Below are 26,030 nucleotides of genomic sequence, written 5' to 3'. Positions count from 1 at the left end.
CCATTCACCCCTGCTTCCTGATCTTGCCTAGATGAACGGATTTCGGGTTTCAGGTGAGAAACTGGAGATAAAGTGACTTGGAGCTGGACCGCGTGCTTCCCGGCTTCCCTCCAACAAGGCGTGGGCGAAGCTGAGGGTCAGTTGCAGATCGTCACCCCTCATCTGTGTCAGCCCGAGGTCAGGTGTGAAAACACAGCCATGTTTGCTTAAAGGCGTGTCCTGTGTGCAGCATTTTGGGGGACAGCTTAAGGACGTGTGTGTTCACAGAACTGAAAATTTGTAGCTTCAGTGTTGCAATATTGTAACCTTAAAATTATTCTTAATAAATGAATGCCACACTGTGCTGGAACTAAGTGCATCCCAGCAAATGCAGGGAAATGTAAGTGCCCTTTGCTGTACAAGAGGTGAAAACCCTTTCAGGGTTACCTAAGCTCCCTCCTGTATTGTAAGAAATCCGTGACAGCCTCCTGCCCTCCGTAGGAGCCAGCCCGAAGGGACGGACCCCAGCCCTTCCTGGTGCAGAGAGTCCCCAGATCCACCGCAGCCAAGCGGCACTCCCCACCCGCGTGACTGGATCCTGCTTTCTCTACCTGCTGGGCCCTGCGGGCTGGCGCTGATGCCAGAGGGGCACCAAGCATCACACCACCCATCAGAGAGAGCAAAGAAAACGCCTCTTCAAAAATGCCACCAGACTCTGTCCTTGGCGGCCACCCCGGCCCTTGGGGGACTGGGCGAGCTGGCCTCGGAGCCGGGGGGGGGACCCCTCTGTGGCCCGGAGCTGCAGCCCTTGAGGAGGGCAGTGAACAGCCCCCTTGGGAGGTGCCCCTCGCCTTTGGGCAGCGGTGCTCCAAAGAGCCCCGACCCTGAGAGACCGCTCTCTCCCCGGGGCCAGCCCTGCCCAAAGCGTGACACCCAAAGGGGGGGGCGGGAGGCTGAGGATTCCGATGAGTTAGGAATTAAGTAGATGGACACGGAGGGGCTGTTAAAACCCTGGCTTCCAAACCAACAGAAGGCTAATTGTCCTCCCGTGAAACTGCTGGAAAGGATGAGTGACTGACTTTCTTCGCGGCCCCGTGTTTTGCTGGATTAATGTAAACTGCTTTGTTTGCAGGGTTTAATGTCAGCCCCAAACCAGGCCAGTTCTCCAGGTGGGACTGTAGTGTAGCGAGCCTGCTCCCGCCCGGAAGTTCTCACCCCGGACTGGGTCTTGAGGGAGCGACGACGGAGCCCAGGGCCGCACGTGAGTCGCGTGGACATCAGGCCCCGGGCCACAGGCAGGCGTCGCCCGCGGGGAGGGCGGCGCGGAAGCGGAACGCGGGGCTCGGCGCCGCTCACCCGAAGAAGCTGCTTCCATTTTTAAATCGTTCTCTTGGGGCTGCAGTAAAAAATAAGAAATGAGATTGTCTTGCTTTTTACTCTAAAACTCGATGCAATAAAAATGTTATATATATTTATGTAACATATACACGTATACATAGTGTGAAATAAAATGTTTCTTGGACAAGAAATCCCCTTAAATCCAACTGTTAAAAATAGTACTTCACTCTGTTTTTGCTGATTTTCTTTTTAACACCTTAGGTGTCAGAAGACAACCTGGAATGCACTCATCAAGAAAGTCTCGTTACTTTCTGGCTTAAATATGTAATTCAGGAAGACGGATGCTGCGCGCATAGGTTTTTAAAAATTGTTTGCACTTGAAACAGTTTAATGCTGTTCAAAAGTAACTTTGGGTATGGGTGTAATGGGCCCCCAAGGTGTGACGTGAAGATGCCCTTTTTGATCTGTTAACGTTTATTTTAACACTCTTGTTCCATTGCAGTCGGCTCTGTATTATATGTATAAATAATGGCATTCTGCAATTGGGGAAACGGTCGCTTCAGTAGTACTTTTCATCTTCTAAGAGTGATATTTCTAATTCACAAAAAAATTAATATTAAAGCTTTCTTGAATATAGCATTTGTTTATCTTCTGTTAAATTGGCTCAACTTTTACTGTATTGTTTTTGTTGCACTAAATGTTTACACCGTGTCCCTTGCAGCCCTGATGTGAGGCAGGCGCTTCGAGACCGCGGCTCGTCCGGAGAGCCCTTTGGTTCTCTGGCCCCTTCCTGCCGTCTCCCCATCTTCGGCCTCTGTGGGCAGCTGCCCATGCGTGCGGACTGCGGTCTCAGGGAACAGTTTTCTCCTTACAGCTGCAAGTCCACGAGTCCGCCTTCTGTTGTTGGAAGATGACACACAACTCTGTGCGGTGAGTGTGAAAGTGCTTTCTTTGTTAAGGACGCAGAGAAAAGGCTGATGACAATTACACAGGGTTTTTCTTTGGCTGAAGCCAGCTGGTGAGCAGCTTGGCCACATGCCCACGCCTACTTGTAGACGCTACAGGGGACTAGAATCATTACAGTGTAGCTGCCAAGTACAGGAACTTTTCTCAATTGAAAACAATCATACACAGTTGAGCCCTTTGAAGGCCTTTTTATGTGGTCAGACTCTAAACCGTGAAGTGCCTAAAACACATTTCTCTAAGTGATCCCGTTAAACGGGGGGCGCGTCTAAGCGATTTTAGGCTAGAAAAGATGCGTCCACGCTCCGTTTCCATCATTCTGTGAACGTAGCAACAGGATAATGTTACTGTTGCAGAAAAATTCTCATCAGCCTGGGTCTTGGCTTCCTTCTCAGAGGAGAGGAGGAGGGTCAGGGAGCCAGTTCTTCACCGGCCACCGGGCCGGGCTCCACGGGGAGCCCCCGCCACCGCCGAGCCTCCATCACAGGGCAGGGGAGCCTTCGCGAAAGGTGGAAACCACCGCATACCGGGACACCCTCTCGCCGTAAGTGAAAGAATCAGGATTTGTATGTTGGACACATTCAGAATGCCCTTCCTATGAAAACATCAGCACATTTTAGATAGTTTGGTATTGTCATCTTAGTCGAAGCACTGGTCTCTAAGTGCCCTCCGTCACACAGAAGACCTACGAGGAAGCCACGCGTATTTGTGGAGATGGGAAAAGGCCTCCTTGGAACTCGAGTCCAGAATCCTGAGCCTTGCGGTCCTCCTGGGCCGACTCCTTTTCCTGTGAACTTCCTGCGTGTTTGGAGGAAGTGACGGGTGAGTACCTGGTGGCCCCAGGACGACAGTAGTGTGCAAAGTCCGAGGACCCGGGGTGCGGCCCAGCTCTCAGCGCCCCGAGGCTGGCGAGGCTCAGGGCCGTCAGCCCTACTTGCCCCGCACACCGCCCTCCGTCCGACTCTGCGCTGCAGTTTGCGAGATGCGTCCGTGCTGGGAACGCATCTTTCTTTTTTCGGCTGGTCCCCGGCCACGTGGTCCGAGATGGCTTCCCAAATCGGCCGGCCTCCTACCCGCCCCCGTCAGCACGCGTCCCGCGGCCGCAGGCCCAGGGCAGAAGGGTCCCCAGGCCGGGCCCCCCCCTTCCTCTCGGAAGCCACGCAGGGTCGGCTCGGCGCTCCCGGTACACGTCGTCGGCTCTCACTGCTCGCCTGGGCCGTGCTCACCCCTCGGCAGCGTCGCCCCTGCTCTGTCTTCTCGGGAGCAGGTTTACATCGGCAGCCGGCAGGGCCCGGCTCCTCGGACCGGCGTGTCCGCCCGCGGCCGCCGCCCCCAGCCTCGGCCCCAGCCGCGTCTCACACGTGGACGAGGGCTCTGGTCGGGGTGGTGGTGAGGGAGCTCCCTTGCTCGGGTCTGTGGAGACGGCCCTCCAGTGGCCCCGGGGGGCTGAGATGGCCCAGCCGCCCGGCCTCGCAACCGGTCAGCTTTGGGGCGCACGGAGACCCACCAGCGCTCCGGCAGCGGGGCCCGCGGGGCACAGAGACCTGGTGGACGCAGGGCCCCCCAGGGAAAGCGGACCCGCCCCCTGAAGCCGAGGCGGAGCCCCACGGGGCCCAGGGCACCGCGCCCACAGGGAGGAGGGTTCCTTCTCAACAAGGTACAGAGCCGAACTTGCGAGAGGCCCTTCGCGTTTACGTACTTAAAGGGGGTGACGATTTCCCAAAATTGTGCTTGCACGCGCCCTCACTGGGAGCCGCGCTCGGAGCGCGGGCCCGTCCCTGGCCTCTCCCGAGTCCGCCGAGCCCGTCGCGCCCCCGGGATGCAGCGCCCCGGGCCCTCTGTCTGCCCTGCCGGCCCCGACGCCGCTTCCACCCGGGGCGTCCCCGAAGCCCCCCAGGTCTCCCCACGTGCACCGGCTCTGCCCGCCGTGGGCCGGCACGCGCCCAAGCCCACGGCTCCCCCTCCCCCGGGCAATGCTGGCCACGGCCTGCCCCCCAGCTCCCCTCCCTCCCCCACGGGAAACAGGTTTCTTCTTGTGCCCGCTTATCGCTGCCACCCCAGAAACGGGCCTCTACTCACGGAGGAAGCTGAGCCTTGAGCTGGACCGGCGACCTGCCCGCGGCCGGCACCCGGGGGCTCCGAGGGCTGAGCGCCAGCCTGGGTCGTTCCTCGCTGGACCGCCAAGTGAACCAGTGAAGCCGCACCGAAGGCTCCCCAACAAAATCAATGCCCCTGATACGCTCACAAAAGTCAAAATAAAGGAGTGGATAATCAGGACACATGTTTAACTCAAAATATATTAAGATGCAACACTGTAATGATAGCTTATTGTTTAATAAAAATCAGGGGTCTCCAATGGTATAATCTGGAAGCCAAACGTGCTACGACGACACTACTGGTGACAGATGGACTAGGGAAGGCACCGCGTGCAGAGCCCTCGGTGAAACCAGGCCTAAACGGTCCATAACAAAGTCCAATTTCTGTTTTGATTCATATAAAAAATTACAAAATATTCCCTGCCCCAAATTCTTATGTTACGGAAAGGAAACGAAACCCTAGAATGAGGTGATTTTACGAAGGTATTATTAGACTGGAACATACAGTATGGCTGCCTTTCGGACGCAGGCAGCCTCGGGCCGGCGGGCTCCAGGCCGAGGTGCCGGTGCTGGTCTGGGGGTCGCTCTCCCCGGACGCTCGGCGGTGCCCGGCCGGGTGGGAGCCGCAGCGCCGCTCAGTAGCCTCCACCCCTCCGCTCCACCACGGGCAGGCGGTACTGTTTCAGGTTAGGCTTGACATCCTTCTGCGTGTCTGTCTGTTAAAGAAAGTGACAGACACTCAGCAGAGGCCGGGACGGGCGCGAGCGCGGCGCCAGGGGAGCCAGTGGGACGCGCACCTTCTGGTCTGGGCCAGCACACTTCAGGGGTCTCAGCACCGGGACACTCCGGGGCGCTCCGAGGGCAAACACGGACCGCGGCGCGGGGCTGCAGTGCGAGGGCGGCTTGGTCACTCCCGACAGCTTGAGCTTGGGCAGTTCCGTCCTGTAGGCTGGTCCGTGTCTCCCGGGATGGTCCTCCTCTTGCTTTAGGGGCTGTTTCTGGAAACAAAGCAAAGGTCAAATGAACATGCGACGCTTTCTGCTTTGTGGGAATTAGGAAAAGCAAAAGGGGCTCTTTTGTACTACTTTTGCCTCATAAAATTTCTTGAGCACGACGTGTGACAGTGCGCTGAGCGGACAACACGCGTCCCAGCCCCCCCGCAAGTGCGGCGGCCGCTGCCCGGGCCGAGGCCGGGGCTGACAGCGGGGGAGGCCGCGCTGACCACGTGCAGCTCCAGGGGCCAAGGCCACGGGGACGCTTCCCGCTTGGATTCCCTGAGGTCGGCCAAAGCGGCCTGCGGCCTGCTTCAGTGTGGCCGGTGCGCTAAGAATGGATGTCACACCTCCTAATAGTTGGAGAAAATTTCACGGCATGTGATTACGAGACTCCAGTTTCAGGGTCCACAGTTTTATGGAAACCCATCCCCACCCTTCATTTACGTATGGCCTGCGGCGCCAACGGCCAGAAGAGTGGGCAGTCACGCCAGACGTTATGGCCTGCACAGCCTGAACCCGCACTCCGGGGCCCTGGCAGGCGGCGTGCACCTCGGCTCCGGCGCTGGGGGCGCCCACGGCGGGTGCCAGCAGGACACACGCCAACAGCTGACCAAGAGGGAGAGGAGGCCCGGCAGGGAGGGCAGTCAGCGGCAAAGTGAGGGAGGCCCAGCCGGGGGGCGGGGGGGGGCTTCGTCCCCGGTTGGCGGCCTGAGCAGCTGAAGGGGAGCTGCCTTCATCCGCCGCTGGGGGGACGGCACGGGGAGAGAGGCAGGTCTGCGGGGAGAGACAGGAGATCGGGTTTGAACAAGTCTGCCTTTGGGACATTCAGCTGGAGCCATCGAGCAGGTGATTGGACACGGGGCTCTGGATTTCTGGAAAGCAGCCCGGCTGCAGGTGTACCTGCGTCCTCGGCCCCCAGCGCGGAGCGACACTCAGCAGATACCGGGCTGAGTGAGAAACGACGGAAGGCCACGGCTACCGCAGAGCTCGGTGCCAGCCCACAACTGCAAAACCGGGGGAGCCGAGCTAAGGGGGGCCTCGCGGCCCGTGAGAGAAAGGGGCAGCTATCGCCGGGTGCAGCTGTGCTTTCTACACCGACGAGCGTGCGAGACCACCTGTGTGCCAGGCAGAGTGCTGCTCCGGGGCCTGCTGCCCTCGCAGGGGCTCGGCGGCCGAGTGGGGACGGTCACCTGGGCCAGTGCTGGCCGCTCGGTGCCCCGGCCGGGGTCCTCTGCCGGCACAACGCGGTGACGTCTGCCTGGTGCCTGGACGCCAGCCTGGCCCTGCGGCTGGGAGGATCCCAGCCCGCGACGCCAGGGACCTCAGCTGGTGCCGCAGAAAGGCCAGGAGCGCAGAGGTGCCGCCTGGCGCGAAGGCACGTCGCTGGCGGGCGCCCTTTCCAGGCAGACGGGGCACCCCCCCAGGTGACATCTGCGTCAGAGCGACACGGGCCCCTGAGGGCGTCCGGTCCCAGCTCGGACGGCCTGATCGCTCGGTACCTGCTTGCTGCCCTCCTGTGCCGGCTGCCAGCTGCTGCTGAGTAGTTCTGCTGCCACCGGCCGCTCGGGGCAGAGAGCGCAGGCCTTCCCCCTGGCCCTGGCCGGACCCTGCTTCTCAGCTGCCCTGCAGGACGGAGGGGGCAAGGGGCGCCTCTGCTGAGAACCCGGCCGTCACAGGCCTTGTCGGCCTCCTCTGTCTCCAGCGTGGGCTTGTACCTGTCGCCCCTCCTCTCATCCGTGCGAGCCATTCCCTTTCCTGTCTCAGCCTGACGGCCTCCGGGCTCCGGAGCCATGAGTCCACCCCTGCCCAGTGACTCGAGGTTCGGGTCAGACGTCACCCCCACGTCACACACGCACAAGGGGACAGAGAGGTGGAGTCCGAAGCCCCCAGGGCAGGTACTTCCAATGGCAGGTGTCGCCCAATGCATGCGCCCTGGAACCTCACAGCGAGCGAGCTCAGCCCGCACCCCCTGACGTGTGCCACGTGACCCTCCGGGGCGTAACACCACAGCCTTGGCATCAACAGCAAAGCAGCCACAGACCCTCCTTCCACCCTGCCGTGGTGCCCCTAATTGCCTCCTTTGGGGGGAAGATACCAGAAAGGAGCGAGGTGAGGGTCCCCAGAGGGACCGCCGCTGTTCCCGGGAACCAGCCACCCATCCGCGTGCCCCACGGGAACCCAGCAGGGCGCCTACCTCTGTTCTCGGAAGTAGGGGTGCTGCAGGGCCTGGTGGGCAGTGATTCTCTCATCGGGATCATAGGTAACCATTGCGTGCAGGAGGGAGAGGCATTGCGGGGACAAACTGGCTGTCAGTAGAGGTATTCCTGATCCCTTTTTAAGAGTAAAATCAAAACTCATAGCTCTCGACCTGTATTAAAAGCCCAATGATAATAAACGATCACGCCGTCATTCAGAGCACGTGGCCGGTCCAGCATCACGACCCTACAGGGACCTGCACTGAAGGTAAGTTTACAATCTAAAAAGGACAGCGGGCAGGGGCCATAAAGGCCATAGAATACAAGATCCTCGTGGAAACCACGGACTTTGGGTGAGAATGACGTGTCCGCATAGGTTCAATGATAGCAGACGTGCCACCCCGGGGCTGGCGCTGGTGGCCAGGAGGCTGGGCGCTGCGTGGGGCCAGGCGGTAGATGGGAAATCTCTGTACCTTCCGCTCAGTTCTTCTGTGAACCTAAAGCTGCTCTAAAAAAATTAAGTCTGTTTTAAAAAGGGTGGGAGGTCGTGAAATCTGTTATGCTGTAAGTGTAAGAAAACTTCTTGAGAAGACTAATACCACATTCCCACCAGAAAAGAATGAAATAAAGTTTTAAAAAAGAAAAAGAATCCAGCACGGCTGTCATCTCCTTACCTCCCTAGGGTTCTGGGAGCTGCTGGGTGCTGCCCACCCCCGAGTCCCCCGCCCAGGCATCAGCGTGGCCCAGCTGCCGGGTGGCGGCTCCGCAGGGTCCGCGCGTGCAGCCTGTGCCGGGGAGCCTTTCCCTCCCAAGACCTCTGTGGCCTGAGTGAACATTCCGGGGACAAAACCCGACTGCCGGGCTCTCGGGACTGTGAAGAGGCCCCTGGGGGCGACAGAGGCGGGGGTGCGTCCGCGGTGGCGGGGCGGCCTGGGGGGCCGCACTTACCGCTTGAACTTGGTGAGGGTCTTCCCAGCAGGCGTGCCAATGACGTCGTGGATCCTCGCGATCTGGTCCAGCTCGTTGGCTCCAGGGAAGAGGGGCTGCAGGCTGGGCGGGCGGCCAGGGCTGTGGTCAGGGCGGTGGCCTCCCAGCAGAGGGACCTCCAGCCCCCCCGCCCAGGCTTGGGCCTTCCTCCTCCTACTGTCCCTATGGGTCGGTGTCTTTCTAAGGGACAGGGCCACACTCCTGTATCTGCACAGCAGGTGCCTCTGCCGGCTGAGAGATGAAAGCCCCCAGAGCCTCCTCACGGCCCGGGGAGTTTTGTTGACAAAAATTCAGGCTGGGTCAGGTCGGGTTGTGTAGACGAATGAGGTCCAAGGGTTGGTTTTCGAGCGGTCACGGATTTGGGAATTGTGGATAAAAGATTTTAGACCCATACACATTATAGGCCACAAAGAAGAGTTTAAAAACGTAGCTCTGGCACTGCTGGTGGGAATGTAAATTGATGCAGCCACTATGGAGAACAGTATGGAGGTTCCTTAAAAAACTAAAAATAGAGCTACCATACGACCCAGCAATCCCACTACTGGGCATATACCCTGAGAAAACCATAATTCAAACAGAGTCATGTACCACAATGTTCATTGCAGCTCTATTTACGATAGCCAGGACATGGAAGCATCCTAAGTGTCCATCGACAGATGAATGGATAAAGAAGACGTGGCACATATATACAATGGAATGTTACTCAGCCATAAAAAGAAATGAAACTGAGTTATTTATAATGAGGTGGATGGACCTGGAGTCTGTCATACAGAGTGAAGTTAAGTCAGAAGGAGAAAAACAAATACCGTATGCTAACACATATATATGGACTCTAAGGAAAAAAAATGTCATGAAGAGATTAGTGGTAGGACGGGAATAAAACACAGACTTACTAGAGCATGGACTTGAGGATAGGGGGAGGGGGAAGGGTGGGCTGTGACAAAGTGAGAGAGTGGCAGGGACATATATACACTATCAAATGTAAATTAGATAGCTAGTGGGAAGCTACCGCATAGCACAGGGAGATCAGCTCTGTGCTTTGTGACCGCCTGGGGGGGTGGGATAGGGAGGGTGGGAGGGAGACACAAGAGGGAAGAGATATGGGAACATCTGTATATGTATAACTGATTCACTTTGTTGTAAAGGAGAAACTAACACACTATTGTAAAACAGTTATACTCCAATAAAGATGTAAAAAACAAAACAAAACAAAACAAAACCGTAGCTCTGACGGTAAGATGACTTCTATACAGGGAAAATGGCAGGAGCTCAGGCCGCAGGGGAGCCGGCCGGGAACAGAGCGCACTCAGCAGGCTCAGCGTGGGCCGCCCAGCGCCCTGAGTGGATGCCGCCGGCACCAGCGCCTCCAAACTGACCCAGCGATTTTAGCTCGGGAGAAAAGATCATTTGTTGGTACCTCAGCATCAGTGAAATCACCACTCTCCTTTCCAAAAACAACAGTCACTTATCAACACGAATGATCTAGAATCAGAAGGCGTGTCCCGAAGGGCCCGAACGTCTGTATTTATCAAGGGGTCAGTTGAGGAGGCGGGAGTGGACGACCCGGGTCCTGCCTGCGCTGGGCTGTACCATCCTGACGTGCGTCACCCCGAGGTTGAATCCACCCACCCGTCCCACGTGACCCCCTGCGAGCAGGTGCCGCCCCACCTCCTCCCGGGGCTTCTTCCACCCCGTGCCCGCGCCGCCAGTGGACGGGACAGGCCCTCCTCCCTTCCCGGTTCTCTGCCCCGGCCCTGCTGCACCCAGCAGTACAGCCCAAAGGCTGGCGGAGGGGAGGACGGTTAGGGCTGGGGCTTCCTGGACTCCATCCAGCCCGCCCTCACTCCCGGGGCCAGAGCAGCCCACCCGAGCGAGTGCACCCTGAGGGTAGGCCGGGGGGCACCGCTCGCACCCCGCCCCCACGGCAGGCCCCGCGAGGCGGCAGTAAGCACACCTCGACTCTGTTCCTTCATTTGGCTTCATCAGTCCTATCGCTGATGAGGCCGAATGGAGAGGCCCACCGACCCAGGGCCGGGGCGGGCCAGTGGGAAAGAAGTAACGGACAGTGCTCTTTCCTCCATACCCAGAAAGCAAGGAAAAGCGTTTGACACATTTCCTGTCGAGTTAAAAAGCCACCCCAACACCAGAAGGCCTGCAAACTCTGCACCGTCGAGGGAGGGACGGGCACGAAGCCACTGGACGGCCTCGGGACCCTGACACAGCCCCCCGGCCCAGCAGCAGCTGCAACTCTGGAGCCACCTGGCCATCTCGAAGAGCACGCAGCCCGCGCTCCACAGGTCCATCTTGTAAGTGTAGAAGCCATCAGTGAGGAGACACTCTGGGGCCCGGTACCAGCGGGTGGAGATGTATTCTGTGTACGGCTGCTTAGAATAGATACTCCGGCAGGACCCAAAGTCCCCTAATTTCAGGACATCCTGCTGCAAGGGGGGAGAGAAGCAGGGACAAATAACATCTCATCAAGCAGCGACTGTAATACAAGCCATTTCAAATATTTACGTACCAACGGGAAAATTCCTAGCACCCAAACTAGCCTGTAGAACATAAAGTACTGGCTTTATAAGCACCTGAAATTGCCTCTAGCAGGTGAGGAAGCGGTACTTCTCTTCAGTGGAACACATTTATGAATATCCTGGCTACGTTTAACAGACATTTCAAAATGTCTACAGGTTTTGGAAATGTTTAAGTCGCGGGTACGTCACACGCCCTGTCATGCCTCAAACTCCTCACCACGTCCAGTGCTTCTGGCAGCTTGGTTCCCACTCGGGGGAGGCTGGGGGCCTGGCCGACGCCACATGGGATCCTTGAAGGAAGTCAGCCCAGAGAAACAGGTTTCAAGGTGTTTCTTCCGTCTTCTCTACCTCTCACATTCAAGTAATACAATTCATGCTGTCAATAAATTTGAAGCCTCTGGCACCTACAGCTAGAGCAAACATTCAACAGCAGTTCTCTTAGCCAGATTATCAATAAACCTACCCTGACAGCCTTTTACCTCTGTTCCCATTCCCCAATACATTCAACAAAAATTACAAGGCATATTAAAAGGCAAGAAAAAACAGTCTGAAGAGACAAAGCATGCATCAAAACCAGACTCAGATATGGCGCAGGTTTTAGAATTTTAGAATTCCCACACAGGAAATTTAAAATAACTATGATTAATTTGTTAAGGGCTCTAATGGAAAAAGAAGACAGCATGCAAGTTCAGATGGGAAACGTAAGCAGAGAGATGGAAACCCTAAGAAAACAAAAGGAAACACTAGAAATAAAAAACGCTGTAACAGGCACTTGCCTGGTGGCACAGTGGTTAAAAATCCACCTGCCAGCGCAGGGGATATGGGTTCAAGCCCTGGTCCAGGAAGATCCCACATGCCGTGGAGCAACTAAGCCCGTGCGCCACAACTACTGAGCCCGCGAGCCACAACTACTGAGCCCACGCGCGCCTAGAGCCCGGCCTCCGCAACAAGAGAAGCCACCGCAATGAGAAGCCCACGCACCACAACGAAGAGTAGCCCCCGCTCGCCGCAACTGGAAAAAGCCGGCATGCAGCAACGAAGGCCCAACGCAGCCAAAAACTAAAAAAATTAAAAACGAACAAACAAAAAACTGTAACAAAAATTTTAAAAGACTCTGATAGACTCAACACAGCCAAGGAAAGAATCAGTGAGCTTGAAGATATGCCAGTCGAAACTTCCCAAACTGAAATGCAAAGCAATAGAGGAACGTCAGAAACAGAACTGAACATCCAAGAACTGCGGGACAATTTCAAAAGGCGTGGCACACACACTACAATGTGGATGAACCTCAAACTAACGATGCTGCGTGAAAGCCAGACCAAAAAAGAGTACATGCTATGTAATTCCATTTATAGAACATTCTAGCTCGTCTTTGCCTGGGGACAAGGGACAGGGGGCAAGGATTACCAAAGGGCAAGAGGAGGCTTTCGGGGGGTTTGGATTTGTTTGTGAAGTTGATTGTGATGGTGGATTCATGGGTGTACACATATGCCCAAACTGAGCGAATTGTACACTTTACACAGGCATAGTTTAAGGGCTTTCAAGTGAGACATATCAGAGCTCAAATCCTGCCTCCTCCACTTTTATATTTAGAGTGTTTAGAATGATAATTTAAATGGAGTTTTTGTATATAGTATAAGAAGGGTGCCTTTTTCCAGATGTACAGTTATGTTGATGGCATTTATTAAATTAACCATTTTTTTTCCAAACTGGAAGGAAAAAAGCAAAGATGGTACCCATTGGGATTGAAAACATATCCAGTGCAAAGTTTTTATATTCTACCTTTCTTCTGATATCAATTTTTCATATAAAAGTTCTTACCTTTATTAATATATTTTCTGGTTTTACATCTCTGTGAAATATTCCATTTCTGCATTCAATATAAAAGGATAGAATTAACTGTACCTCATTCATTCAAATTCTTTTATACTGTATTTTTAATGAACAGTAATACATTTTATTAGTTTGAAAGCTGCCAAGTCTCCAAGTGCCTACCTGTGCATGTGATCAAGGGATTTACACAACTGGTACATATAGTGCGTAATTTTTTTTTCTGATAATGGGTGTCTTCTCCCTGTGCGATCAAGGAAATAGCCAAATATGGTTACCAATGGCCCATATCCCCTTTTTTGAAACAAAAGATGAAATCCATTTTTATTTAGCAATGTGTGAAAATCTAACTTCCTCAGTGAAAAATAACCTGGAGTAGTTCTAGGAAATATGGAGTCTATCTATAAAATATGCCATTTAAAATTCTACATACTGGCATGATTTCATTTAAAATCACAGAGCGCCAGGCCTTCTGATTGCAGCCAGAATAGTGCTGAGCGATCACTGCAACGGCAGCTCCGTCTGGAGGTCCTAACACAGCCTCGGGTGGGCCTCCAGGGCACCCTCCTTCACGCTGATTATGAGCTCAAATCCAGGGTTTACCTTGGCTTCCTGGCTACATGGAGATCTCCGTCCATCTTTAAGGGGATGGATCACGTTTTCTTAACCCAAGAAGACCAATGGCTGCTCTCACTTGCACAGCCACACGTTCCTCTCTCCCAGAAGGAAGCAGTCACTGGGCGCCAGCTGACAGCACCCTGCAGCAGCCTATAATCTACACCTTCTCCCCTCCTGCAGCTTTCAGGAGGCCCCGAAACTCTTAATACTACATTCCAGCATCAGAGCTGCCCTTGCTCTCGAAGGTGTCACATTTTACTTGATTTTAATATCAGAGGTGTGTTTTTAAGTCATTAGGTTTTAAATCTGCAAAATATCCACGCTCACCTAACAACTCAGAAAACCACTTTCCCCTCCGTGAGCACATATCCCACTAGACATTTTTCATCCTAAGTTTGCAATTTCTGTTGAAAAATTAATGTATTCTTTTTCTCGCATAACAAGACTGTTTATGTTAATAATAGAAAGTAATTTAAATTACAAAATGTCTAAGTGCAATGTATTTTTTCCATGGTTTACTATAATCTTGTTCTGTTTCACATAATTTATCATCAGTTTTCCAGAATTTAAATTGAAAGAATTAAAACTAAGACTTTGTCAGCTTCCCCCCGCTTGAGGACTTTGATCAAGTTATTATCTATACAAAGGTGAAAAGAAAGTAAAATTTCTGTTCTCTGTCACATGCGAGGCTGGACAAACCTTCATGAGGTTCGGCCCTCATCGGGCAGGGGGTCTCGCTGCCCACTGAATAGCCCGGCTCTCCAGACCCCCCTCGGCAGACCCCCTCCCAGCACAGGGCTCTGAGGCTCCAGGAGCACTCGAGTCCCCCGAGGGCTTGTGAAGATACGGAATGCTCCCCATCCTCACCACCCCCATTCCTGGTTCAGGAGGTCTGCGGCGGGGCCCCAAAGCTGCCTTTCCAGCAAGTTCTCAGAATGGGCTGCCAGGCCTGCTCCCTCACCTTGGGAACTGGGCCCCATCATATCCCGCTTGTTTATCGAAGGCTCCAGCCACATTCACTTGGGGGCGTTTCTGCACGCGCCCCCGAAGCTCTCCTGCTGCATGTTGACTCATGCTGCTCTGTTCCTAGAAGCACCCTTCCCGGCCCTGTCCACACGTCCACATCTCATAGCATAAAACTGCCATTATAGTCATCTGAACTTGAACTCAGAAAAGGTGGACTCTTTTAGGAAAAGTCTAATCCATCCAGTCTTCATAAGCACCTAGGGATCTTTTAAAAAGTAGATTCCGGGGCTTCCCTGGTGGCGCAGTGGTTGCGAGTCCGCCTGCCGATGCAGGGGACACGGGTTCGCGCCCCGGTCCGGGAAGATCCCACGTGCCGCGGAGCGGCTGGGCCCGTGAGCCATGGCCGCTGAGCCTACGCGTCTGGAGCCTGTGCTCCGCAACGGGAGAGGCCGCAGCAGTGAGAGGCCTACGTACCGCAAAAAAAAAAAAAAAAAAAAAGTAGATTCCAAGGCCCAAACCTAGACCCAGTGAATCACAAATCCAGGCAGGCGGGCCGGGAATCTGCATTTCCAGCTGCCTTCACTCCCCAGTGGCGGAGGACTCTTCGGATGCCTGCCCTTCCTTTCCTCCTGGGCCTCCCCTGTCCCCCATGAGAGTGGCTGCCTGCACGGGGGGGCTCCGAGTGGACAGAGGTGCCCTCATGAACGACGTGGGCCACTGGTCTGCACAATCGGAGTCCACGCCCTTGACAAGGAGGGGACTGACCACTGACTTTCACACTATTTTCCCAAAACGAGATCCTAACTCGCCAGGCCCAAGACCGCATCTGGTTCCCACCAGATTCTTGCTCACAAACATCTTGAAACAAATACATATAGTACAATTAATAAACCACTCTGAAGTTCCTTGTATGACCCTTTACTGAACGCCAGCAGGCTGCAAACAGTATTTCTCTCTTTTGGCTCTCCCGGCCAAATTAATTTTCCCAAGTTAATTTTTACCCAATATTCTCATTAAGAAGGTACTAAAAAATGTCACCTACAATACCAGCAATGTAAGAAATCTGACGTGAGCACAGTGATTAACTACGGCATTGGCTGTCAGCACTCACAGAAGGAAAGGGGCCTCCAGCGTGGCCAGCACTGCAATAGAATATCCAGCACACTGCCTTCTCACAAGAGACCCTGTTCCCAGGCCTGTGCCTGGCTTTCCCGGTCAGGCTGGGGGTGCATTCTGGGTCCACCTTGGCACAGCCAAATGCCCACAGTCTACACTCAGGCCCAGAGGCTATGCCCTGCGGCACCGTGTGAGCGCACGTGTTTGCCATCGGTGTTTTCCAAAGGACAGCCTTGCCTGAAGGCACACTGTTCTGAGGGAAGTTACAGGGTAGCAGGTGGGGTGTCAGACTCAGCACGGAGCTGGAGCCATCGCCAGCACCCTCTCTCAGCAAGACAAATTCAAGGAGGACTTGCCCCAGTTCTGCTCGTTGAAGCTAGCTCATCTCAGGCAAGTGCTCTAATTTCTTGGAAGTTCAATTGCCTCACCTCTGTAATGGAGCCGAGCTCACAGAACTGGGAAGAGCAAATGCAGGAACACAGAGCACGCACACTATAAACTGTAAAGTAATGATGATGATGATGGTAATGACAGCAGTTGACCTTGATTGAAGGCTACGAAAGCCAGCACTGCTCCAAACACCTCACACATATTATTACTCCTCACAACAACCCTAAGAGTCAGACACTATGATTATCCCCATTTTATAGACAAGGCTAAGGCTCAAAGAGCCTAACCAGGACCTACCATCATGAAATGCACATGGCACTGGGCATGCTCTACACAGCGTGTTGACGTGGGACATCCAAGCTGCGTCAACACCGCCAAACTGGAACGGCCCTTCCCAGAAGCACCAGCATTAAAAGTAACAGGATGGGCTTCCCTGGTGGTGCAGTGGTTAAGAATCCGCCTGCCAAGGCAGGGGACACGGATTCGAGCCCTGGTCCAGGAAGATCCCACATGCTGCGGAGCAACTAAGCCCGTGTGCCATAACTACTGAGCCTGCGCGTTGCAACTACTGAAGCCCACACGCCTAGAGCTCATGCTCTGCAAAAGAAGCCACCACAATGAGAAGCCCGGCCACCACAACGAAGAGTAGACCCCGCTCACCGCAACTAGAGAAAGCCCACGCGCAGCAACGAAGATCCAACGCAGCCAAAAATAAATTAATAAAATAAATTTATTTAAAAAAAAAAAAGAAAGGAAATGAATGAGCACTCTGCGATACAGGGGACTTCGTAAGAATGCAAACAGAAGGAGGTTCCCTCTCAGAGGGATTATCTGAGCAGGGAGCCCTGCCTCATTCTGAAACATAGAGTAGAATGTCCAGCAGCAGCGGAGCCGGGGAAGATGCTAGAAGGGGACAGGCTTGAGGAAGGGCTGAGCTGCCGCCGCCCTCTGCGCCCTCCTCACCACGTCCGTCACCCAGCCGGCCTGAACACCTCGTGGCTTTGCTGGTTTGCAGCTGAGCTCTGAGCAGACAAGACTGCCAGAAAAACACTTCCCATGAGTACTGTACGTTTATAGCCCAGTATCATATATTTAGATGAAACTACTGCATGAATGATTTTGAGAACTAAAACAAATATATGGGAACTACAAGCTTTAAAAGGTCTTAGATTAGCTTTGAAATTATTCTACGTACCTTGTATTAGTTCATAAATATTCATGTCCATAAGTTCACATATTAGTGCAAGAGAACCAGATTTTCTGTCACTGAAGAAGAAAGCAGGTTTTTTAAATGTTTTTTTTCTTGTCTTCATCAGAAAAAATAATCAAATATTTAATTCATTTGTAAACACTTCTGATAAACACAAAGCACTCCTACATCACACAAAGACCAAAGTGTAATGATTGAAACAGCATTAGTTTTGATTTATTTTTTTTTTTTTGGTGGTATGCGGGCCTCTCCCGTTGTGGAGCACAGGCTCCAGACACGCAGGCTCAGCGGCCACGGCTCACGGGCCCAGCCGCCCCGCGGCACGTGGGATCTTCCCGGACCGGGGCACGAACCCTTGTCCCCTGCATCGGCAGGTGGACTCTCAACCACTGCACCACCAGAGAAGCCCCCCACAATTTTTAAAGAGAAGTGTCTTGAAAACAGAAAAGTTAACTATCAGCAGAAAGAAGAAATGAGGTTTGAGGAGTTGCAGAAGCAAAACAAAGAAAGTAGGATTTGATTCATGCTCTGTGGCTGCAAATTTAGTTTTAATTTAACTAAATCACTTCCATGTGATTGGGATACATCACAGTGCAGGGAGCAAAACCCCAAATGCAGCCGAGGCAAAAAGGAGGAAGATGAGTCACATCACAGCCCTGCGGTGTCAGCCCCGGACCCTGCTCCAGGCGCCTCTGGTGGGGCTGGAAGGGGTCCCCACTGTCACTCCGGACTGTCAGGGGGCCCACGTGCAACCGTGCACAGAAGTGCTTTGCCAAGTGCACACAAAGCACCCTCAGCACAGGCAGTGCTGTGACCGTCACACGCAGACTGCGGTCTCTGGACCTGGCCCCAACTAACGGCTCAGAGCACGCGGGCCAGGACGCCACAGCCATGACAGGACATTGCATTTGGAGTTTAGAACTGTGCAGCCTCCCGATTAAAATCTCCTGCGCTTTAACGGTCAGAGGCTGCGGTTTCTCAGCTGGTTGTACAGGCCAGGCTTCCCGCCGAGGGGCGCCTTCCCAGAGCTCCAGGCCAGAACCCCAGCCCCAGCCCCTGGCAGACAAGCCTCTCCAGACAAGCTGTGCTCTGCCTTCTAGATCAACAGGTAAACCTTACGGAAGCTACTCTGTAATTAGAACAGAAATTTAAAATCCCCTGAAATTATGTCACTTGTAGTCAGAAAGGCTGCATGAGACCCACAGAGGTGGCAAGTGGCAGCAATAAAGTGCGGTCCCTGAAAGCGGACGACAGGGCCTTTCCCAGTAGGTCACAACTCACGCTCGGATGCCCAGGGCCACCACCGTCCACACAGAAGCCCAACTGCTACAGGAGAGGAACCGCTTGAATGTTGTTTGCTTTTAGGAGGTGGAGTCACTGAAATGAAGGCCTTTCCACGTTAGGACTCAGATACAGACACTGGTCCAAATAAGTAAGGAACTTAAGATAAAACAAAAATTATCATTCTCTGAGCTACAAAGCAAATATTTAAAATGTCTACCATGGTTTTCTTTTTTTTTTTTTTTTTTTTTGCGGTACGCGGGCCTCTCACTGTTGTGGCCTCTCCCATTCCGGAGCACAGGCTCCAGACGCGAAGGCTCAGCGGCCACGGCTCACGGGCCCAGCCGCTCCGCGGCATGTGGGATCCTCCCAGACCGGGGCACAAACCCATGTCCCCTGCATCGGCAGGCGGACTCTCAATCACTGCGCCACCAGGGAAGCCCCGGTTTTCTTTCTTAAAAAGAGATTTAATAATTATCATCAAATTTAGATAATGTTTAAAGCCCCAAATATACTTACAAAACCACTTCATGCAACGTAAGAATGTTTGGGTGTGGATTCAGGTGCCTCAGCGCTTGTATCTCTCGTAGATTGTTCACTTGCTTGATACTATTGTGTAGGTAAAAATAAATAATTTATAATTCAGGTCAACTTTAAAATCAGGGTTATCAAATAATTATTTATTATCTACAATCACAACTGAAAAATTCACAAATATTTCAAGCAAGTTAATCAGATTTTATTTCTCCCATTAGCAGCTCATCTTCAGCATATCTCGTTTCTACATTATCTTATAAAAATCAATCTTATAGCTTTGGACATATATTCAAACTTTTCCCATGTAAGTTCCTGAAAGAATACCTTGGTAGTTTCTCTTACAATTAATAAATATAGAAACAGATACTAAAATTTCCTATTAATCAGTTTATAGGAACTAACTGAGCAATGTAAATGCCATCTGAAAATAAACATTTCACATTCAGACCCAGTCTTTTTTTTTTGAGATAAATATTTTAATTCAATATATATTTTTTAATATAAATTTATTTATTTTTATTTATTTATTTTTGGTTGTGTTGGGTCTTCATTTCTGTGCGAGGGCTTTCTCTAGTTGCGGCGAGCAGGGGCCACTCTTCATCGTGGTGCGCGGGCCTCTCACTGTCGCGGCCTCTCTTGTTGCGGAGCACAGGCTCCAGACGCGCAGGCTCAGTAGTTGTAGCTCACGGGCCCAGTTGCCCTGCAGCATGTGGGATCTTCCCAGACCAGGTCTCGAAACCATGTCCCCTGCATTGGCAGGCAGATTCTCAACCACTGCGCCACCAGGGAAGCCCTTCAATATTTTTTTAAACTATTTTTTTAACATCTTTATTGGAGTATAATTGCTTTACAATGTTATGTTAGTTTCTGCTTTATAACAAAGTGAATCAGCTATACATATACATACATCGGCATATCTCCTCCCTCTTGTGTCTCCCTCCCAGCAACTGACAAAGCAATCCTTTGTCAGTTGCTTCGCTTGCAAATATTTTCTCCCATACTGAGGGTTGTCTTTTCACCTTGTTTATGGTTTCCTTTGCTGTGCAAAAGCTTTTAAGTTTCATTAGGTCCCATTTGTTTATTTTTGGCTTTATTTCCATTTCTCTAGGAGGTGACAGACCCAGTCTTCTTTAATGAAGGCTGTAGATTTTTTCAATGTCATTCACCTGGTGAGAGGTGTTCTCCTGGCAGGTGTCTTACTGCAGGCTTTTCTTTATGAAGACTTGCCTGCCACCATGTTCACATCCCAAATTACAATACAAGTAATAGAGGCTGACGGCCTAAGGCTGGCTGTCACCACCCTCCAGACTGACTCTTACAAGAGACCCCCTTCCCCACGGCTGGGCCCATGGGGTCACACCCAGTCGAATGACTCCATCCACCAGAGACTTAGTTCCCTGACCAGGGATCGAACCCCGGCCCACAGCAATGAAAGCGCTGAGTCCTAACCACTGGACCACTGGGGAATTCTTAGAAAGTAAGTTTTTCTAACCAATCGAATCTGTAGGAAGACAGTCCTCAAGGAAAAGGGGGAAAAGAAGTGGTTTTATTCCTATTAGATAAAATAGATTTCACAATAAGGATTTTTACCAGGTATGATTTCATGATGATATAAAGGGTCAGTACATCAGGAAGACACGACAATTATCAATGTGTATTTCTAAATAACAGAGATTCAATAAACATGATGTAAAAACTGACAGAACTAAAGTAAGAGAGTTGGAGATTTCAACACCCCGCTACCATAACTGGTAGAATAATCATTCAAAAAATCAGTAAAGGGCTTCCCTGGTGGCGCAGTGGTTGAGAGTCCGCCTGCCGATGCAGGAGACGCGGGTTCGTGCCCCGGTCCGGGAGGATCCCACATGCTGCGGAGCGGCTGGGCCCGTGAGCCATGGCCGCTGAGCCTGCGCGTCCGGAGCCTGTGCTCCGCAGCGGGAGAGGCCACAGCAGTGAGAGGCCCGCGTACCGCAAAAAAAAAAAAAAAAAAAATCTTACAAAAATCCAAATTACTTGGCATTGTTCTATTTGATTGTTGACTGTTCCATGGTGCGATGTACCAGGTTATCACCCATTCCACTACTTCGTTTTGTTTCCAGCTTATTGTAACAAACACTATGGAGGGATGGGAGTGAAAGCTCCCCACAAAGAAAACTTCTAGACCCAGTGAATTATTTTAAACATTTAAGAAACACTCAGGCTTCCCTGATGGCGCAGTGGTTAGGAATCCACCTGCCAATGCAAGGGACATGGGTTCGAGCCCTGGTCCGGGAAGATCCCACATGCTGTGGAGCAACTAAGCCCGTGTGCCACAACTACTGAGCCTGCGCTCTAGAGTCGGTGAGCCACAACTACTGAAGCCACGCGCCTAGAGCCCGTGCTCCACAATGAGAGACGCCACCACAATGAGAAGCCCACGCATCACAATGAAGAGTAGCCCCCGCTCGCCGCAACTAGAGAAAGCCCATGCACAGCAACAAAGACCCAATGCAGCCAAAAATAAATAAAATTAATTAATTAATTTTTAAAGAATGAAAACATATAACCACAAGAAGTCTTGTATAAAGTTTTAGAGCAGATTTATTCAGAGCAGTCCAAAACCAGAAACAACCCAAAAGTTCCTCAACAGGAGACCAGCTAAACAAGTTGTTTCGTAGTCATAGATTGGAATGAATGCTACTCAGCAGTAAAAAGGTATGAACTACTGGTACGACGGTACGGCTGAATCTCAAGGACTTTATGCTGTGCTAAAGGAGCTAGACACAAAAGCACAGACCGTGAGATTCCATTTAATATGAAGTTCTAGGAACTTCCCTGGTGGTACAGTGGGTAAAACCCCACACTCCTAGTGCAAGTGGCCTGGGTTCGATCCTGGTCAGGGAACTAGATCCCACATGCATGCAGCAACTAAGAGTCTGCATGCTGCAATGAAGATCCTGTGTGCCACAACGAAGACCCGGTGCAGCCAAGATAAATAAATAAATAAATAATTTTTTTTTAAATGTAGACATTTGAATTTCTAGAAGAGGATACAGGGAGACAAAACCAAACCCAGAACAGTGGCTACCTGCGATGGGGATGGAGAACTGAGTAAAAAGGAATACGAAGGAGTTTTTGAGGGTGACAGAAATGTTCTATGTCTTGATTACATGGAGATATCTACTTGGCAAAATTATACAGTAAAAAAATGTGCATCTCAACATATGCAAATTTTGCCTTTAAAAAAAAAAGAATTGTTGGGACTTCCCTGGTGGTCCAGTGGCTAAGACTCTGCGCTCCCAATGCAGGGGGCATGGGGTTTGATTCCTGGTCAGGGAACTAGATCTCACATGCCACAACTAAAAGATCCCACACACTGCAATGAAGATCCCATGTGCCGCAACTAAGACCCGGTGCAGCCAAATACATAAATAAATATTTTTTAAAAAGAATTGTATAATAATAACCAAGTGGGGAAGGAGACTGGGTGGAGGTATAAATTAAATAAAAATCACAGGGGCTTCCCTGGTGGCGCAGTGGTTAAGAATCCACCTGCCAATGCAGGGGACCTGGGTTCGATCCCTGGTCCGCGAAGATCCCACATGCCGCAGAGCAAATAAGCCTGTGTGCCAGAACTACTGAGCCTGCGCTCTAGAGCCCGCAAGCCACAGCTACTGGAGCCCACGTGCCACAACTACTGAAGCCCGTGCGCCTAGAGTCCGTGCTGCGCAACAAGAGAAGCCACCGCAGTGAGAAGCCCACCCACCGCAACGATGAGTAGCCCCCGGTCGCCGCAACTAGAGAAAGCCTGCACATAGCAATGAAGACCCAACGCAGCCAAAAAAGAAAGAAAGAAAGAAAGAAAGAAATTAAAAAAAAAAAACAAAAACAAAAAACTTGGTCATGTTGCGGACCTTACACAAGTAACTAACTTCATTATGTCCAAACTAAGACTTTGAGCCACTGAGGAAAACGATTCTCAGTAGCCGAAAGCACGCCTCCTGACAGTACTAATGAACTTGGCTTATTACACCTTACCCGGACTTCATATGAGCAAAGACTGCTGCAAAAGCCGTCAATTTCTGGGAGGAGGTGGGGTCAGAGGCTCCAAAACCAAGCTCCTCCTGCCTGTGCGACTCAGCGCGCTTTTCCTGTTGCTGACTCTCGTTTCTCACATCAGCCACACAGCTGCGGAGGTGACTGGGAGGGTTCAGTTAGGCAATGATAAGCAGAGCAGAAATGGATTTTTAAAGGAACCTAAAGTTATTCTTCAAGTGAACAAGATTAAACTGTTTTATAATGATGATAGATACTCCGGAACTCTAAAAGCTAGAGATATTATTTTCATAGTTGAAAAACAAAAATAAAACCAAAGAACAGCATAAAACTTGTGGATCAAGGATCAGTGACGCTGGACCATCCAATAAATTATTAGCAATAATATTCCTAGAAATGACACCAAAAGCAGTTGTCTTTCTTCTAGAACTTTCTTCTAGAAACTATAAAGTCATTTCTTCCTGTAAATCAGAACTAATAGCAATACCCTTTTCAACGTTAGAAGCTATGTGCAATAGGACTCATTCCAGATCCTCTATGGTCATTTTCTGTTTGTTTTGATTTTTTAAATACAAGTTTATTTATTTATTTTTGGCTGCATTGGGTCTTTGTTGCTGCGTGCGGGCTTTCTCTAGTTGTGGCGAGCTGGGCTACTCTTTGTTGCGGTGTGTGGACTTGTCATTGTGGTGGCTTCTCTTGTTGAAGAGCACAGGCTCCAGGCACGGGGGCTCAGTAGTTGTGGCTCACGGGCCTAGTTGCTCCGCGGCATGTGGGATCTTCCCAGACCAGGGCTCAAACCCATGTCCGCTGAATTAGCAGGCCGATTCTTAACCACTGTGCCACCAGGGAAGTCCTGTTTTGATTTGTTTTTTACTTTTAATTTTGAAATTATTTTAGACTAACAGGAGAGTTGTAACGATAGTCAAGGAAGTCCCCTTCATCTGGCTTCCCCTAGTGTTAACATCTTACATAATATTTATCAAAACTAAAGATTAGGGCTTCCCTGGTGGCGCAGTGGTTGAGAGTCCGCCTGCCGATGCAGGAGACACGGGTTCGTGCCCGGGTCCGGGAAGATCCCACATACCGCGGAGCGGCTGGGCCCGTGAGCCATGGCCTCTGAGCCTGCGCGTCGGGAGCCTGTGCTCCGCAATGGGAGAGGCCACAACAGTGAGAGGCCCGCGTACCGCAAAAAAAAAAAAAAAAAAAAAAAAAATTCCAAAAAAAAAAAAAAAACTAAAGATTAGGGCTTCCCTGGTGGCACAGTGGTTGAGAATCCGCCTGCCGATGCAGGAGACACGGGTTCGTGCCCTGGTCCGGGAAGATCCCACATTCCGCAGAGCAACTAAGCCCGTGAGCCATGGCCGCTGAGCCTGTGCGTCCGGAGCCTGTGCTCCACAACGGGAGAGGCCACAGCAGTGAGAGGCCCGCGTACCGCAAAAAAAAACAAAAACAAAAAAAAAAAAACTAAAGATTAACATTGGTACAAATCTATTAACTACACTAGACACTTTATTTGGATTTCCCCGGTTCTTCCACTAACGTCTTTTTCTCTTCCGGGATCCAGGAGACCACACTGCAATTAAGAGGTCATGCCCCTCAGTCACCTCCACTCTGTGACAGCTCCACAGTCTGTCTCTGTTTTTCATTATCTTCACAGTTTTGAGGAGTACTGGGCAGGTATTTTGTAGAATGCCCCTCAGTTTGGTCTCTTCTGATGTACTCTCATAATTCAACCGAGATTATGGATCTTTGGGAAAGAACACCGTGGAGGTGACATGCTCTTCCCACGCCACTTTATCAGAAGGTGCATGATATCAATATGTCTTATTACTGATGATGTTAATCTTAGTCATTTAGTTAAGCTGGTATCTACCAGGTTTCTCATTGTAAAGTTACTATCTTTCCCTTTCTTTTTTAAAAAAAAATTAATTGATTTAATTTTTGCTGCGTTGGGTCCTCCTTGCTGTGCATGGACTTTCTCTAGTTGTGGCAAGCGGGGTCTGCTCTTCGTTGTGGTGTGCGGGCTTCTCATTGCAGTGGCTTCTCTTGTTGCAGAACATGGGCTCTAGGTGCATGAGCTAGTAGTTGTGGCACGTGGGCTCAGTAGTTGTGGCGCCCGGGCCTAGTTGCTCTATGGCATGTGGGATCTTCCCGGACCAGGGATCAAACCCGTGTCCCCTGAATTGGCAGGCAGATTCTTAACCACTGCGCCACCAGGGAAGCCCTCTATTTTCTATTCTTTATCAGCAAGTCAGCAAGTCTAGTCCACAGTCAAACGGAAGGAAATTAAGCCCCACCTCCTGGAGGAAGGAATATCAAACAATTTGTGGATATAAGTTAAAACCACCACAGTAATTAATAAATATTTGGGAGGAGATCACTTGAGGCTGTGCAGAAATCCTGTTCTATACTGCTGTGGCCTCTCCCGTTGCGGAGCACAGGCTCCGGACACGCAGACTCAGCGGCCACGGCTCACGGGCCCAGCCGCTCCGCGGCACGTGGGATCTTCCCGGACCGGGGCACGAACCCACGTCCCCTGCATTGGCAGGCGGACTCTCAAACCACTGTGCCACCAGGGAAGCCCTATTTAGTTAAACTTTTTTTGCCCACACCACAGGGCATGCAGGATCTCAGCTCCCTGACCAGGGATCGAACCCGTGGCCCCTGCAGTGGAAGCTCGGAGTCTTAACCACTGGACCACCAGGGAAGTCCCAGAAATTCAGTTCTCTTTAAAGTTTCACCTTACTAATTTTAGCATTCATCAGTTTATCTTGCCTGCAGAAATTATTACTATGTATTCTAATGATTTTCTATTTCCCTCATTCCTCTGTACTTATGAATTATAATTCTTCTGTCAGGAAGAATTTCCCCCTCATCCCAATTTGTTTATTCATTTGGCCATTTATTTACATCAGTATGCACTCATGGTATTTGAATGAAGAGGGAGAGAGAGAGGCGCGCAC

The 26,030-nt window shown here is 51.4% G+C and overlaps 2 protein-coding genes across 9 annotated transcripts in view; one reads left to right on the top strand and one right to left on the bottom strand.

Moving 5' to 3' along the window:
• WDR20 (WD repeat domain 20) overlaps positions 1-1,422 on the top strand; it is a 65,686-nt gene extending 64,264 nt beyond the window's left edge. For 2 of the 3 annotated variants that reach the window (XM_067027721.1, XM_059058239.2), the window contains one exon: positions 1,112-1,422. In XM_067027721.1, coding sequence (XP_066883822.1) covers positions 1,112-1,165 — 54 coding nt within the window. In that variant the 3' untranslated portion in view covers positions 1,166-1,422. The remainder of the gene's footprint in view (positions 1-1,111) is intronic. The other variant, XM_059058240.2, reaches the window with a different exon arrangement.
• Positions 925-23,124, bottom strand: MOK (MOK protein kinase). Of its 6 annotated transcripts, XM_067027722.1 has the most exons (11): positions 23,050-23,124; positions 19,015-19,104; positions 17,200-17,270; positions 13,080-13,158; positions 12,906-12,954; positions 10,813-10,991; positions 8,515-8,616; positions 7,566-7,739; positions 6,871-6,994; positions 5,174-5,374; positions 4,526-5,092 (listed from the first exon to the last, which is right to left on the bottom strand). In XM_067027722.1, the coding sequence occupies exons 1-11, from the start codon at positions 23,058-23,060 to the stop codon at positions 5,012-5,014; spliced, it is 1,161 nt and encodes a 386-aa protein (XP_066883823.1). In that variant the 5' UTR covers positions 23,061-23,124; the 3' UTR covers positions 4,526-5,011. The 6 variants fall into 6 exon arrangements, 4 of the variants coding, with proteins under 4 accessions (XP_066883823.1, XP_066883824.1, XP_066883825.1 ...); XR_010839387.1 differs by lacking the exons at positions 12,906-12,954; positions 13,080-13,158; positions 17,200-17,270; positions 19,015-19,104; positions 23,050-23,124 and adding exons at positions 925-1,375; positions 4,360-4,512; positions 11,302-11,638 and having other exon boundaries at positions 4,882-5,092; positions 10,813-10,988; XR_010839388.1 differs by lacking the exons at positions 12,906-12,954; positions 13,080-13,158; positions 17,200-17,270; positions 19,015-19,104; positions 23,050-23,124 and adding exons at positions 925-1,375; positions 4,360-4,512; positions 11,302-11,368 and having other exon boundaries at positions 4,882-5,092.
• Between the last annotated feature and the right edge of the window lie 2,906 nt (positions 23,125-26,030).

The sequence above is a fragment of the Kogia breviceps genome, chromosome 3 (assembly GCF_026419965.1).
Source record: "Kogia breviceps isolate mKogBre1 chromosome 3, mKogBre1 haplotype 1, whole genome shotgun sequence".
Lineage (NCBI taxonomy): Eukaryota > Metazoa > Chordata > Mammalia > Artiodactyla > Physeteridae > Kogia > Kogia breviceps.
Note: the sequence above shows the minus strand (reverse complement) of the source record. Positions and strands in the feature narration are given on the sequence as shown.